This window comes from Arvicanthis niloticus, chromosome 2, assembly GCF_011762505.2.
Source record: "Arvicanthis niloticus isolate mArvNil1 chromosome 2, mArvNil1.pat.X, whole genome shotgun sequence".
Taxonomy (NCBI): Eukaryota; Metazoa; Chordata; class Mammalia; order Rodentia; family Muridae; genus Arvicanthis; species Arvicanthis niloticus.
In genome coordinates, this window is record NC_047659.1 from 136,250,117 (window position 1) to 136,265,050 (window position 14,934).

The 14,934-nt window shown below is 52.2% G+C and overlaps 1 protein-coding gene across 4 annotated transcripts in view; it reads right to left on the minus strand.

Moving 5' to 3' along the window:
* The window catches only part of Kcnb1 (potassium voltage-gated channel subfamily B member 1), a 90,889-nt gene that overhangs the window by 75,039 nt on the left and 916 nt on the right, over window positions 1–14,934 (minus strand). For all 4 annotated transcript variants that reach the window (XR_013109008.1, XR_013109010.1, XR_013109009.1 and 1 more), the window contains exon 2: window positions 13,954–14,685. Coding sequence is in view for 1 of the 4 variants with exons in the window: in XM_076930266.1 (XP_076786381.1) it covers window positions 13,954–14,520 (567 nt within the window). In the remaining 3 variants the exon portion in view is untranslated. The remainder of the gene's footprint in view (window positions 1–13,953; window positions 14,686–14,934) is intronic.

Genomic DNA, 14,934 nt, shown 5'->3' on the forward strand with positions numbered 1-14,934 from the left:
AGCTAGAGTTCAGAAAGAACTAGGAAGGGGTGAACTTATTCAGCAGCAAATCTCAGGCTGAAAGCATTCTAGGCCTAGATTAGATCGTATGGAGGCCAGAAACTTCTAGGAAGAGGCTGAGATTAGCAGATGAGGAGGCAGTATGCCTCGGAGACCACAATTACATCAGGAGAATAAAAGATACTATTGCAGTCCACTCAGGGGAATTCACCTGTGTGGAGAAGGCCTTGGTTAACACCCTGGATTCCCAGTAAAGCACTTTGAGTCCTTCCTTCTTTTGAAGCATGCCTACTGTGTGTCCTTTCTTCACGGCATGCCTACTGTGTGTAGAGTGATTCTCTTTCTTTGATTTTTTACTCTACTCCTGCTTGACTGCTCACGAGCACCATGGTGGGCAGAGTCTATGGCCACATGGGTTCCCTCCTCTTGGCCAGAGTATTCCAGTGTCCTCTGGGGGCCTCTTTCCCATTCTCAGTCCAGCAGGAAACCAACTACTGGTGACCCAGGCACAGCTAAGAGATTGATTGGCTCAGACATGATTGGCTCTGACACGGGCCAATGAAAATCAACTCTGAGATTTCGCTGACATAGTTGGTGCACAGGAAGGAAGTCTGAAGTGCCAGAGGCCATGTTGGGGTTCCCCACTGAGAAGCCAAGGTAAGAACAGAATATAGAGATGGAAGAGACCAAGTCCTGATGACATGTGTAAGCTCCTAGATCCCGCCTTACCTGAAGCCTCACCTAACTCAGAACTTTCCAAACACAGCTTTGCTTGTGATACTCTGGGCTACATTTCTGTTCCTATAGCCAAAGGGTCCTAACACTTGCTTCCTCAGCACCCAGTATGGTGCCCAGCATATGGTAACATATACTAATTGATTGTTGTACAAACAGGTGGCATCTGGGCACACGCACACCCACCTAAACCGGAAGACTGGCAACTCTGGAGCTGAAGAGACTGTCCCCGGGACGGTAAGGGCGACTGAGTCAGACTGCAGCCACTATTTTAAAGACCTTTCCGCTCCCCAAGGGCGAAGAGGCGCATTTACTGTCAGCACAGGCAAGAGAGTTCATGACGATGTAGGGTTCAGCACGTGCTTCCGTGGTGGCAGGCCGGCCCTGCTGCTGTGGACTTCCTTCTCAGGTGCTGCTCTCAGTCAAAGCCCCCTCTGGGCACAAGGAGGTCTACATAGGCTCTGAGGGGTGGGACCAGCCTGGCTAAGGGAAAGAGTCAGGGCTGGGCCCTGGTGGCTATTATTGAGCGTGTTGATCTACTTTTAGAATCTTAGTGATTCACTTACATCTGCGAGGTGTAAGAGCTGTCAGTAGTCTTCATCCCCTCAACACCTGCTCCTACCTGCTAGGCTACAGTGACCAATCATAGGGGAGACCAATCCCAGTGCTCGGTAAAAGTGGGACATTGGGGATGTGCAGACAGACACCTCAGGTGTCCAAAGTTGTCTCGTCTCTGTAAATAAGGGCAAAGGGCCACTTCCCTCTGCCCTTACTACACAATCAAGACTGATGTGAAAGCAAGGCACAGTAGGGCACACCTATGACCATGGCTGGCACAGTGGGCATGCTTATGACCATGCCTGGTACCTTGGGCATGCCTAAGGCCATGTCTGACATGGTGGAGCATACCATGCCTGACACATGGCACTCGGGAGGTACAGGCTATAAGACCAAGAGCTGAAAGTCATCTTCAATTATATAGTTAGTTTAGGGCCAGCCTGGGCTACATGAGACTTTGTCTCACAAGGACAGGAAGGGGAAATGTTTTACATTCAGGAATTTTTCCTATGTAAGATAAAGACACTGAGAACTCACAGTGACACTCCTCACTAGAGTGTGGAAGCTGTCCCCCAGTGACCTCTGTTCCCCTGTCAATGTCTGTTTATGGTTCTGGATTCACTATCATCTCCTCATTACCCTTCCAGCCTCCTTACAAGCCAGAGCTGCAGACGGCTCCATTGTACAGTGGTGGAAACTGAGGCACTCCACCCCAGGCTAACACTGACCAAGACTCCCACAGACAGACTGGATGTCTGTGCCCACTAGGCAATGGTTCCCTGGAGCTGCCTTATAATCTCACACACTCCAGATTCAGGATCCAGCCACCGCTCACCCAGTGCTTGGCTTCCACCCCCTTACAATCCATTGTCACCTCTGGTGGGCCGGATCTACCGTTGTCTTGATGAGGCCCGCTCTCTCCAGGACACTCTGGCACCCTGAGATGCACTATAGGGACACAGGTCAGCTACACAGCCCAGGTCCATTCCCAAACAGAAGCGCGGCTGAAGGTGAGGAGCTGGGGTACGTGAGGCTCCAGATGGGCTCTTCAGTGAAGGGCAGCAGATGTGGCTGAAGTCACACTCCTAGCCATGTGTCAGTAACGACGGTGACAGTCCCCCATACATGAGCACTTCCCCATTTTCCAATTAGTAAAATTCTCAGCTAGCCTTGTGACCGCCTCATTCATTCATTCATTCATTTGTTCATTCATTCATTCATTCATTCATTCATTCATGCATTCATGCATTCCTGCCTTCATCACACAGCTTTTGAGGTTTTATTCTATGGCAGCCACTGTTTCAAGCACTGAGCAGGCAGCCCTAAGCTAACTAGACAAAGCTCTGTCCTTTAAAACAACATCCAAGGGGTGGGAAGGGCGAGGAACCCAGAGTTCAGGGATAGTGTGTGTGTGTGTGTGTGTGTGTGTGTGTGTGTGTGTGTGTAAGAAGCTACCAGGAGAAGGGCATGGACAGAGCTGGGGACAGCTCTCAGACTGCCTGAACCACTGGCATTTGAGCAGAGATCACCTCTAACTGTGTGTGTGTGTGTGTGTGTGTGTGTGTGTGTGTGTGTGTGTGTGGTGTGATCGTGTGGCTGTCTCTGGGAGGACTGACCCCAGTGAAGTTCAGTGTGCCCAGTGTGCAAAGGCCCTGAGATGGGAAGGCACCTGGGAGGTGTGAGAAAAAGCTTTGAGGGGAACTGAGTGGTGGTGGGGGGCTGGTGGGGAACAAGGGTGCAGGGCATAGAGAGAGGGAAGCTGTGGACCCTGGGTCCTGTCAGACTTGTTTTGAGCCAGAGTCTCATGTAGCCCAGACTGGCCTTGGACTCACTGGGTAGTGGAGGATGACCTTAAACTCCTGATCCTTCTGCCTCCAGCTTCTGAGAGCTGAGGTTGTCAGGGTGCACTACCACGCTTTGTTGTGCAGCCCTGGTGACGAGCCCAGAGCTTCCTGTACACTGGACCGGCTCGCTATTGACTGCGATGTCCTCAGTCTCCATGGAGGATTTTGAGCAAAGGAGTGGAAGGCAGGTTGTGGACTGGGGTGGAGAAAACAACAGTGAGGAGCTCTGGGTAAGGGGGGGCAGGGACAGCAGTGGACGGTGAGCAGTGACTACACTCTGGGACAAGGGTCCCCACTCCTGCTGCGCTGCCATGGCCTCTTCACCATCATGGCTATATCCCCTCCAACTGCAGGGCAAACCAAACCGCTCTTCTGGCGAGCTTCTGTGTGTGAGAAGAGGGCCACATGAGACAGGGCTGAAAACGCCCATGATTCACAGCATTAACGCCGCCCCTGACCCAGATGGCCACACTGGACACTTCTAGAGCTTTTAGGGTGAGGGACCCCATGAGCATAAGCACGTTCCCTGCAAGCCATCTTCTGCACCTGTGTGGCACTTCCTGTCACTCAGAGCCACCTAGGGCAGCACACAAGGTTGGGAACAGCATATCCACAGGAAAGAGTGTCACCTGCTCCTAAACTCATACCACAGCAAACCGCCAAATGTGAGACCTGAGCCACGGGGCTGAGAAGTGCGAACTTGGCAATGGTGTCTTAGCGACCACACCGGAGCACAGGAACAGAAGAAAAACATAAAGGCAGGCTGATGACGCGCCTCACCTGGCAGAATGCTTGCTTGCCTAGCATGATCAAAGCCCTGGGTTTGTCCTAAGCACAGCATTTGGGAGGTGGAGGCAGGACTAGAAATTCAGGGTCGTCCTGAGCTGCAGGGTGAGTTCAAGACCAACCCTGGGCTACACAAGACCTTGCCTGAAAAGCAGTCGAACTGGACTTCACCAACATTAAAAGGAGCTATCAGCAGAGAGAACACACCCACGGGACGGGGGAAGACAGTTGCAAACGACACATCTGATTTAAAAAAAAAAAAAAAAAAGATGTCCTGAATATATATAAGGGTCTCTAAAGGCTGAGAGATGGCTTTGTGGGTCACGTGCTCACTACAGAAGCATAAGAACCTGAGTCAGAAAAAAGTGGGTGTGGTGGTGCTTGGGAGGTAGGGGTCAGGGATCCCCTGCCCTCTGGTTAGCCAGTCTAGTCTAACACGACAGGCCATAGCTCCTAGTGAGAGACACGATCTCAAAACACAAGGAGGATGGCTCCTGAGGAGCAAGGCCGACCTCTGCCCTCCACACACACACTAAAGGACAACCCAACCACAGGAGTCAAATAATTTGGTTGTAAGATTGAACAAAGAGGGCAGGGAGTCAGCTCCGAGGGCCACTCGCTGCCAAGCTGCTCTGAGTTAGATCCTGGGGACCCACATGGTGGAAAGTTATCCCTTGGTGGCCGTGCCCCCCTCACACACACACAAAGTTTATTAAATAAAACAATGAAATAATTTCATCTGAGCCAAGGGTCTAAGCAATCTCAGCATCCCCAGTGTTGGGAGGTGTGGAGCCACAGTGGGAAGTGGGCTCATCTGGACGTTTACTCTGTGAACACAAAGAGCCTGTGCACAGACTGGACAGCAGTGCATGCCTGGAATCCCTGCACTAAGGAGGCTGAGGCTGGAGAATGTCTAGTTTGAGGCTTGGTTTTTGTTTTAAATGGGACAGTCGTGGTGGTATACACCTTTAATGCCAGCACTCGGGAGGCAGAGGCCATTTGGATCTCTGAGTTGGAGGCCAGCCTGGTCTACATATGAGTTCCAGTTCTAGGACAGCCAGGACTACACAGAGAGACACTGTCTCAAAAAGCCTCCCCCAAAAGTGGGAAGCTGACACAGGTACAATAAAGTTAGGACCTTTTCGCTTTGCTGGTGAGAACACAGTAGCTGCTACGAAAACAGTTTCCTAAAACTTCAGGAATCTCGGGAGAGGTTGCCGTGGGGAAAGCCACATGAGCAACCCCTAGAGCCCACATAAATGCCTGCCACTGACTGGGAGGCAGAGATGGGAGGTTTCCAGAAGCTCATAGGCTGGCTAGCCTGGGACAGAGAAGAGGACCGCTAAGATTGTCCTCTGTCCCCATAAGTGTGACGTCATGGGCATATAGACTGAAAAAAACTGAGAGTAAGATTCAGTTGTTTGGACCCCCACATTCCCAGCATCCAAGAGGTGAAGCACCCAAGTGTCCATCAACGAATGAAGCTAGATACGAAACGTAGCATATCTCCACAAAGGAATAGCATTCAGTCTTAAAAAGAAAGAAATTGTGTCAGGCCAGAGTGTAAATAAACCCCCAAGGATATTACACTACATAAAAGAAGCCAGGTACTAAGGACAGTGATGTGTGATTCCTGTGTGTAGCTTCCTACAAGAGTCAAATTCAGAGACAGGAAGTCCAAGTGTAGTTCCCAGGGCTTGGGGGTCCAATGGAGACAGAGGCTTGATTTTGGTACTGAACCATGCTGGAGTCTGGCTGCATAACACTGAATATGTCTACACATGTCTCTGCACTGCAAACTGTGAAGATGGGAAATCCTATACTTGGTGGATTTTACCAAATTTTAAAAATCACCTTGGGCATGTTTCCACCACAGGCCCCAATCACTGAAATTTAAGTGACCCCAGGGAGTGTTCATGTCCCAGTCCCAGCAAGGCGAGATGCCTCTGGAGCACATGCAACCTGGGAGGGTGGAGGGCGGGACTTAGACCCAGGACACACCCCAGCCTCAAGGAGAGTCACATTACAACCTTATCACCAATGGAAAAACATGAGGACTAGCACCCTGGATATCCACCTGTAGATTCTGGCTCCTGCTCATCCTCCAACTCGGAACTGGCCTTCCTGTCACAAGCCTTACCTCATAACACCTAAGTCTACCAGAGTCACCCAAATTGAAAATACCCACCTAGGGAGAAGGCAGAGACACCTCTTTGGAGATTATCTTACAGATAACAGTTAATGCCTCTCTTGTGTCTCTAGGACCATCTGGTCCATCAAGTGTCCTTAAGGGACAGAGCCAAGACCACTCCCAACTCAGGCAGCAGACACTAGCACTTCCCGTGAGGAAAGTGACCTTTTGGGGTGGCATCCCTGGGACGCCTCTGTCCTTCTGAAGATCATTACCACTGCCTAGGATAGATTTGTCAGTCAGAGCATCCAGGGTGGGCTCTGTACCAGCCTCCTGTTTGTTGTGTGGCCCTGGGCTGGCTACTCCACTTCTCTGGGTCTCAGTCTCCACAGCTGTAAGAGGAGAGCAGATCAGTGGGGCTATTGTGTGTGTTTGTGTGGGGTACATGTGTGTGTGGGTGTGTGGTGGTCAGAGGACAACCTTGGGTGTCATTTCATCTTGTTTGATGTCAGATTTTTTTTGTTATTTACCACTGCATATGCCAGGCTAGCCACCCAGCAGCTTCTAGTAACTGTCCTGTCTTCTCATGTTGCTTTTGAAGCAATGGGGTTACAGTCGTGTGGAACTGCGCCTGGCTTTATGTAGGTTCTAATGATTTGAACTCTGCTCTTCAGACTTACGCCTCACCCACCCAGATGTCTCCCCAGCCCCAGCCCCCCACCTTCCTTGCACTGGGTCACACCAACAGTGACTGTCACTACTTCTGCTGTTGTTTTTATTTTAATCCAAGAGACGGCGGCAAAGCGGAGTGTGTGTGCAGCCAGCCTGGGATCTGTGCTGCTGAGCCTGCCCCAGCTAGGGGGTCTGTTGCAAGGTTGCCCGCCTAGCTCACAACATTATCAGGACACACTAAGTAAGACTTCCGCTGATCACTCTTCAGTTAATTCTTCCAGAATTGAATCTTAAGTACATGTGCTGAGATATGAGGAGTGACCCCACACACCCCAAAAAAGTGGATAGCACACAAATGCTCCCTGGGGCCTCAATTCCATCCTGAAGAGGATCTGAGAGCCAGCCTGGAACAAGATGGCTGATATGTCATACCTCTGCTCCTCCAACAGCAGCCAAGGGCAATTCTGGCTTGGGTGCTGAGTCCCTGGGTCCCTAACTTTCCTGGGCTCCAGTGGCCAGGAAAAAAAAAAAAAAAAAGCCTGCATGCTTGCAGCAAGAATGGCATTTTCTCAGAATGATGTTTCAGAAGGAGTTAATTCTGCAGATGGATTAGGGAAGACAGACTGTAAGCCCTTTAGTCACTGCTCCTTATGTGGGTGACAACTGACCTCTGGGGGTAATTCAACGAGGCAGGCAGAGCTGTGGACGCCGGATGGCTGTCACCTGAAGGAACCATAATACTTTGCCTCAAATCTCACAGACAGATGGTAAGGAGCCTGGCTGAGCTTAGGTAGCTCAGGTCTGCCAAGAGGCTCCCTCCCATCCAGGCCACAGTGCTACCAAGGATGGGGGGTGTGGGGGGGGGGTTGCAGTGCTGGGTTTGGAGTTGTTGCCTGAGGCATGAGAGTTCTCCCTGACCCCTAAGCACCCTGCCTTCCTACGGGCTCCTCTGCCAATATTCAACCCTGTCACTCTTCTTCTGGGATGGGGACCAGAGAGATCCCAGACCACAGATGAGGCAGCAAAGACCTGAGAATGGCACCAATCTTGGGGTGACTAGGCAAGTCAAAGGAGCAGCCCAGCCCAGCTGGTTCCCCTTTACCCAGGAAGAGCCTGGATCCATCAAGCGTGACTTCAGTACTTCCCACGTGTGGTCATAGTTCACCCTCCTACGGCCCCAACGGGCAGGTTTACAGCATCACATATATAGAGTGGGAAGCAAGGCTAGGACGGGTCCAGAGGCCACAGCCAGGAGAAGGCAGGACTCACATCCAGCTCTGCAACAGCCCTCCAGCTGGGATCCCGAGTCTCTGGCAAGTGATCCCTCCATGTTAAATAGGCATTGGAGATGCTCTGCCCCGCTCAGCTAGGCAGCAGAGCACGGGGGATCCTGGTGGCTCCTCACATTTGATGCTAACACACAGACCCTCCTAGCTCAGGTGGGGAAAGCTGCAACCTCATCAAGTCACACCCAGCACCACAATAGGACATGTAGCTAGAAAGGGGACTCCGAAGGACTGCCAGGAACTGTGTGGCCATTCGCCAAGTACTGCCTCATGCCAGGAACTGGCTGGACTCTTCCCTTGGGCACGTCCTGGCCCTGCGTGAGGCCTCCCCCTAACTCCCGTTTCCTACACAGGAGACTGACTCCTGGGTCTCAGAAATAATGAGAAAGAATCCACACAGACTGAGCCCCACAGCTGGTGGTCGCAAAATTCTAGTCACTATCTCCAGCTAAAGGCCACTTCTACTTTGGATATAATATAGTAACAAATTGTAGCCTTCTTATGTTCTGTGTGTAAATGTGTAGGAGAGTGGAGTGGGGGTGGGCGTGGGGGTGAGGACATGTCTCTACTTCCCCAGTACTGGAATTAGAGCGATGTGCCACCATGCCTGGCTTTTTCACAAAGTGCTAGGATTTGAACTCAGGCCTGCATGGTTACAAAGCAAGCCCTTTACCAGTCTATCTCAGCCTCTAAATTTTACCCTTATAATTTATCCCTTCCTTCCTTCCTTTTCATTTTTTTCTTTTTCTTGTTTTTTATGACAGGGTTTTTCTGTGTAGCCCTGGTTGTCCTGGAACTTGCTCTGTAGACCAGGCTGGCCTCAAACTCAGGAATCTGCCAGCTTTTGCCTCCCGAGTTGTGGGATTAAAGGCGTGCGCCACCACTCCTGGCTTTACCCTTATAATTTCTACTCAAGCGACACACACATCAGAAATCCCTTGACTCATTAGAATACTCTCGAAGGTGGGTGTGGCCACCGTCCCCACTGGACAGACACACTCACTCAGATGGTAAAACTGACCCATCCAAGCTTGGGAAAAATCTGGATCTAAACCTTGATGCAGTTTGGATGAGACTCACTCATTCAAATACTTGGCCTCCAGTTGGAGGAAATGTTTGGGAAGGACTGGGAGGACTGGGAGGTGTGTCTCTGGGAGAAGGTGTGCCACTGAGGATGGATTCTGAGGTTTCAAAAGCCCACACCAGCCCCAGTTTGCCCAGTAGATTTTAGCTGCTGCTCCAGTGCTATGCTGGTCTGCCTGCCTCCTATCGCCATGCTCCCTGCATGGTCATGAACTCACCCTCTGAAACTGTAAGCAAGCCCCCAATTAAATGCTTTCTTTTAAAATTAGACTTGGTCACAGTGTTTTGTCGCAGCCGTAGAACAATGATTAAGACGCTCAGCTCCACCATTTCCACTTGCTTCACACACACACACACACACACACACACACACACACACACACACACACACACACACGGTTACTGATCCTTTTAGCGAAGGCTTGGGTGAAGGCGTGTCACCTCCCAGAGCCTGTTTCCTCTGATGTTAAGGGTCTTGCTTTCAGCCATCAAACACATGCCTTCGACCATGACACCAGCCACTTGCTTTCCCAGATTCCCTTGCCACTACAGCATGATTACATGATTGACGGCCAACAACATCAAGAACACCTGGGAGGGAGGTTCTGGGTCGGGGAGGGGTTCTCTTGAAGGGGAATGCAATGGAACACAAGAGGAAACTCCACTGTCTGTGGCATAGGCATCGTTGTATCTACATTTGAGGGCTGGATCTGGCAGTCATCTCTCCTGATGCCAGGCACAGGTACCAAGTCATTTTCAGGGTCTAGAGAAGCAGAGAGATGGAAAGAATCTTGAATCTGGGATGGTGAGATGGTGCAATTGGCAGACTGACTGTCAACAAACCTGATGACCTGAGTTCAATTCCCGGCACCCACGTTGTAGAAGCAGGAGACACAAGGTGTCCTCTGACTTCTACAACTGAGCTATTTCATGCATATACACAAATACAGAGACACACCCAAAATAGATAAATAATAAACAAATGTAACCGAATACATACAGTGTAAAACAACACTTGGGGCCAGCAAGATAGCTCAGCAGCTAAGGACCCTTTCCACCGAACATGATCTGAATGATGGATGATAAGAATTGACCTCTGACCTCCGACCTCTAACCTTCAACCTCCATATAAACACACATACAAAGCAACAAATAAGGGTAATTTTTTAAAAGCAACTTTAAAAACACCTAGAATCCTGATAAGATCACTGAGCCATCAACTCAGCCTGCTACCCTTCAATGTCAGGAGATGGGCAGTGACACATCTCCCTCCCTCTGTATTGAAGCTGATGGGTTTTTTTTTTGCTTGTTTGTTTGGTTGGTTGGTTTTTTTGTCATTTATGACCCACAGAAGCACTAATGGGCACCCCACTGCCCAGGAACTCTGCAGAAGAAATGTCTAGATCACACCAGCTCCAGAGACCACTGATCTGTGCCCAGCACAGTAAATACTCTGGCAATTTGGAAGTGGTCTGGGAGCTTTAACCCAGAGACTCGGGTCTCACACTTAGAGCTCTCCCCACATCACATCGAGAGAGGCCTGAGAGTGTTCCCAGAGAGCAGAATCTCGGAGGAGGTCCTGACATGCCTGCACTGCCTCCCTGCCAGGGCTAACCCCACCTCCCAAACAACCTAATGGGCTTTGATTTCGACTCCTCTGATGGAGAATCCAAGACCTGGGCTTTGGTCTGTTCCTCACTTGGCAGAACAGCCCATCAGTTATTCACTACATCAGCTCAGTCTTCCCAGGGTGCTGTCAGAAGGGAAGTGACTGCTGCCCACCCAGCCCAGAGAAAGGACACAGCAATTTAGCACTGATAACAACAGCACCCTCTCACTAGTGCTGAGCACTAAGTAGAGCTTCCACAAACACAACCTCACTGCAAAGTGGCCCTCTGTCTTCATTTTACAGACGAGAGGCAGGGAAGGGAGAGGTGAAGAGTTGGCTGATTCCACAGCCCTGGCCTGTCCTTTCTCCAGGACACGTAAGATGCGGCCATTTTCGATCCTCACAGGCACCTGGAAGTGATACATGGCACTTGGCCTGTGTGGTTTCTGAGGAACCCGCAAGCCTCGCTGAGCTGACAGGCTTGGCTTTGGAGATTGTGGGATGGGGTGGGCCAGGTGCAGGTGACAGAGAGAGCAGAGGTCCAAGGAACTGAGCCACAGGAGGCTGTGAGGAAGAATGGCTGATGGGTCTCTGAACCCTGAAAAAGTCAGTACCTGATTGCTTCCTAGATATATCTACTCATCCACCACTCACCAATCCATCCATCCATCCATCCATCCACTAACCTATCATCCACACACCTATCCATCCATCCACCCACCCCCACCCATCTATCCATCTATCCATCTATCCATCTATCACCTATCAACTTTTCTACCAATCCACCCATCCACCCATGCATCCACCAATCCATCATCCACGCATCCACCCATGCATCCATCCAAACACGCATCCACCTCCATGCCTCCACGCACCCAGCAATCCATTCACCCATCCACCCTACACAGGGTTATTTGGAGCCCTCTGAACCAGGCACCACGACACATGCTGGGAACACAGCAATGTGTATCCTTGTGGGTGTAAAACAGAAACACGTAGACCAGATATGATCTCTGCAGGAAAAATACTGCATGGGGTGACAGGGTACAGGGAGGGGACAGGAGTCCAGGAGGTCTCCAGGGGTAAATGGTTTAGTAGGAACTGTAGCAAATGGAGACATGAAGTAAAGGTGTCCATGGAACCATGATTTAGGGAAGGCAACTGTAAGCAGCAGAAAAATAAGTGCAAAGGTCCTGGGGTAGGACAGACCCTGATATGTTTGGGAACAGTAAGGAAGCCAGTGGGACTGGGACCACATAAGCCAAAAGAGAACAGGAGAGATGATCCCAGAGAGCTCTGAGGGCCAGAATCTAGACCTCAGATGCATAGTGCATGTGGATTTCATGCTGGATGTGATGGAAACCTCTGTGGGTTTCAAACAGGTGAATAATGCAATCTGACTTGCACCTTGGGCTGCTGGGAAAGGGATTGTGGGAAGCAAGGCAAGAGGAGGCGCTAGGGAGGGAGGTGTCTGTGGCCCTGAATCACCAACAGAAAGAACAGGGTGTTCAAAACCTCACTTGCAGGGAGGTACATTTCTGGCTACTCCTAGTTGCATGCTTTGTGACCTTAGAAAAGCTACTTCTCCTCTCTGAGCCTTGTATGTGTTAGGCGTTTGCTCATGACTGTGGACATTCCTATGCTGAGAGCCAGGACTACCTTCCTGTTTCAGCTCTGACTGCAGAATCTGTAAGGATGTGAGCTGACAGCCCAGCCTGGGATCACAGCGAGGCCATGATGCTGTCCGGGTGAGCCGATTAAGCTGAGCGAGAGGAGGAAAGGCTGTTTATTCCCACACACTGCCTCTTGCAAGCCGACCGCCTGTGCCCTGAAACCAGGTGCCAACCCAAACACAGTCCTTCGCCTGTTTCTTCTCGGGGAGGGTAAATCCCCACTTCCTGTCCCTGGATCCAGTGTCTTAAGGACAGGGTAGGTGAGGAAGGAGGGGCCTACCTGGGCCTCAATGAGCTGAGCAGTGGGGGAACCTGTGTCAGGCCTAGAAATAGCAAAATAAGTCTGTTGATCCTAAGCCGGCTAAGGGTGAGTACCTCCCGTCTTAGAGGCAAGGCTTTCTGGACACGGAAACTGGGGAAGGATTATGGTCTCAGTCTTCCAGGAGGAGACCAAGCCCAGAGGCAAGAGAACATGATTGTGGGCTTTATACCATCCCTTCCTATGCCTACTCCAGCCTTTTAGAGCAAGTCAATTCTCTGGAAATAACTCCATAGAGTCCCCTGAGAGAAGGGAGCATTGAGGGGCCAGCTGAGCCACCAAGACTCCACACTGAGAGGCCAAGCTAGCCAAGAGTCAGGCCTTGCTTCTAAACTATGGTTGGCTGAACAGGCGATCTTGATCGCTTGCCTCTGGTCCTGTTTCCTGGGCTCAGCTCTCAGAGATAATCTTGTCTCTTCCCGAACTTGATCTCTCTGGATGCCCACACACCTCTCTTCTGGGCCCCCTTCCCAGCCTCCCATGCAGCCCTGAACACACCATGCTGTCATTTACTCCTGGCACCCCGTACACAGGCCACGTGAGGCAGGCCTCACCCGCCAGACACGCCGAGGTACCAGCCTGACTCAGAGGAATTGCATCTGCCCTGGTCCTCACCCCAAGCCTCTGCTGGTCCACCTTCACCCAGCAGCCCACCCTGTGTGAAACGAGTTCACCCCTGCCTCCTTCCCCCATGCCTATTTTTCTGCTCTGATTTGGAAATTTACATCCGCCACTAACAGCCAGGTGCAAACTGCACCACACAGCAAGTGCATCAACAAGGAGCCAGCCTGGCCCCTCACCCACAGTCCTGAGCCTTTGGGCAGGCCTGTTCTAGCCTTCCTTATCTTTTGTCATCTCTTAAAAATACCTGTGGGTGCCCCAGCCTCTGCCAGGCGTGTCGGTAGGCTGCGTTTATACCCTTCCTTATGGGCAGAGTGGGGTTATAACCCAGGGCTAGACGCTACATCTGCAGGGCTAGCTACTCCAGCATGGATCTAGGCCTGGAGGGCGGGACGCCAATACTCTCCAGCAAAACTCCACTCTGCTCTCACCGAGGCTGTAGCATTTTAGAGTTTTATAAACCATTTCCCCCCAACAAAGTAGGGGTACACAGCACTGAATCACATGGGAAGGGTGCAAAGGTAGTGGTCCTTACAGAACACGCTTGAAGTCCCTGCCTTTTACCGGTATACTCATCGTGAGAAGCCAGGAGCCGCAGCGTAGGCCTCCATGAGGGGGAACAGACTCCAGACTCACCTTGGCGGCCACCGACGAGTTGGGCTTCTCCAGGAGGTCCCAGAGTTTCTTCCTCTTCTCGGCACAACACGTATTGTCAAACTCCTCGCCCTCCCGCTCCCGCAGCGTCTCGGCCTCGCGCTTCAGCTCCTCGTTCATCTGCTCCTTCTTTTGGTGGTAGCGGGCCTGGCAGCAGGACTCCAGGTAGATCTCATCGATGCCCCAATAGTCCAGCTCCTGGCTGAAGCTCAGCGCGCACATCTCCTCCATCATGTGCAGCCGGCCGGTGCGGTAGAAATTGAGAATGGAGGTGAAGGCGCCAGGGTGGCGGTCGAAGAAGTACTCGTTGTCCTCGAGGCTGTAGTCGTCGCACACCTGGAGCAGAGAGTCGTGCGTGTTGCAGTCCCGGAGCTTGCCCAGCCGCGTGCGGGGCAGGCGGTCCAGAGTGCGCCACAGCACCTCGTGCGCCAGGCCCCCGACGTTGAGGCGCACCCGGCGCGAGCACGCCTTGCTGCGCACGATCTCCATGGGCTCGGGCGGCAGCGAGCTGGTGGAGCGCGAGCCATGCTTCGTCATGCCCGCCGGCATCGCTGGTCTGGCCGCCCCCGCCCCCCCTGCCCCCCCAGGCCGCTGTCACTCGACGGCAAGGCCCGCTGCCGCGGGGGCGGGGGGCGGGGAGCTCTGCAGGCGGCTGCGGTGCAGGGGTGCGCGAGGGCGGGCGTCACGGCTACCGTCTCACCTCCATCCCGACGGCTGCAAGGCAGAAAGCGAAAGCGGACACCGGTCAGGGAACCGTACTGCGAGGCCCCTCCCCCAGGGTCCCCCACCAGCCTTGACCTTCCCAAGGCTTAAGCGGCTCAGGGGAGTTGGGGGGCGGGGTTTGGGGTGGGGGGGGGAGGACGGATGGCCGCTGTTCCTCCCGCCGGTGCTGAAGTCAGCCCCACCCCAGGACGAAGGGAGGGGTGGCCCTCCAGGCGGGAGAGGCCCCCTGGAGGCTCCCAG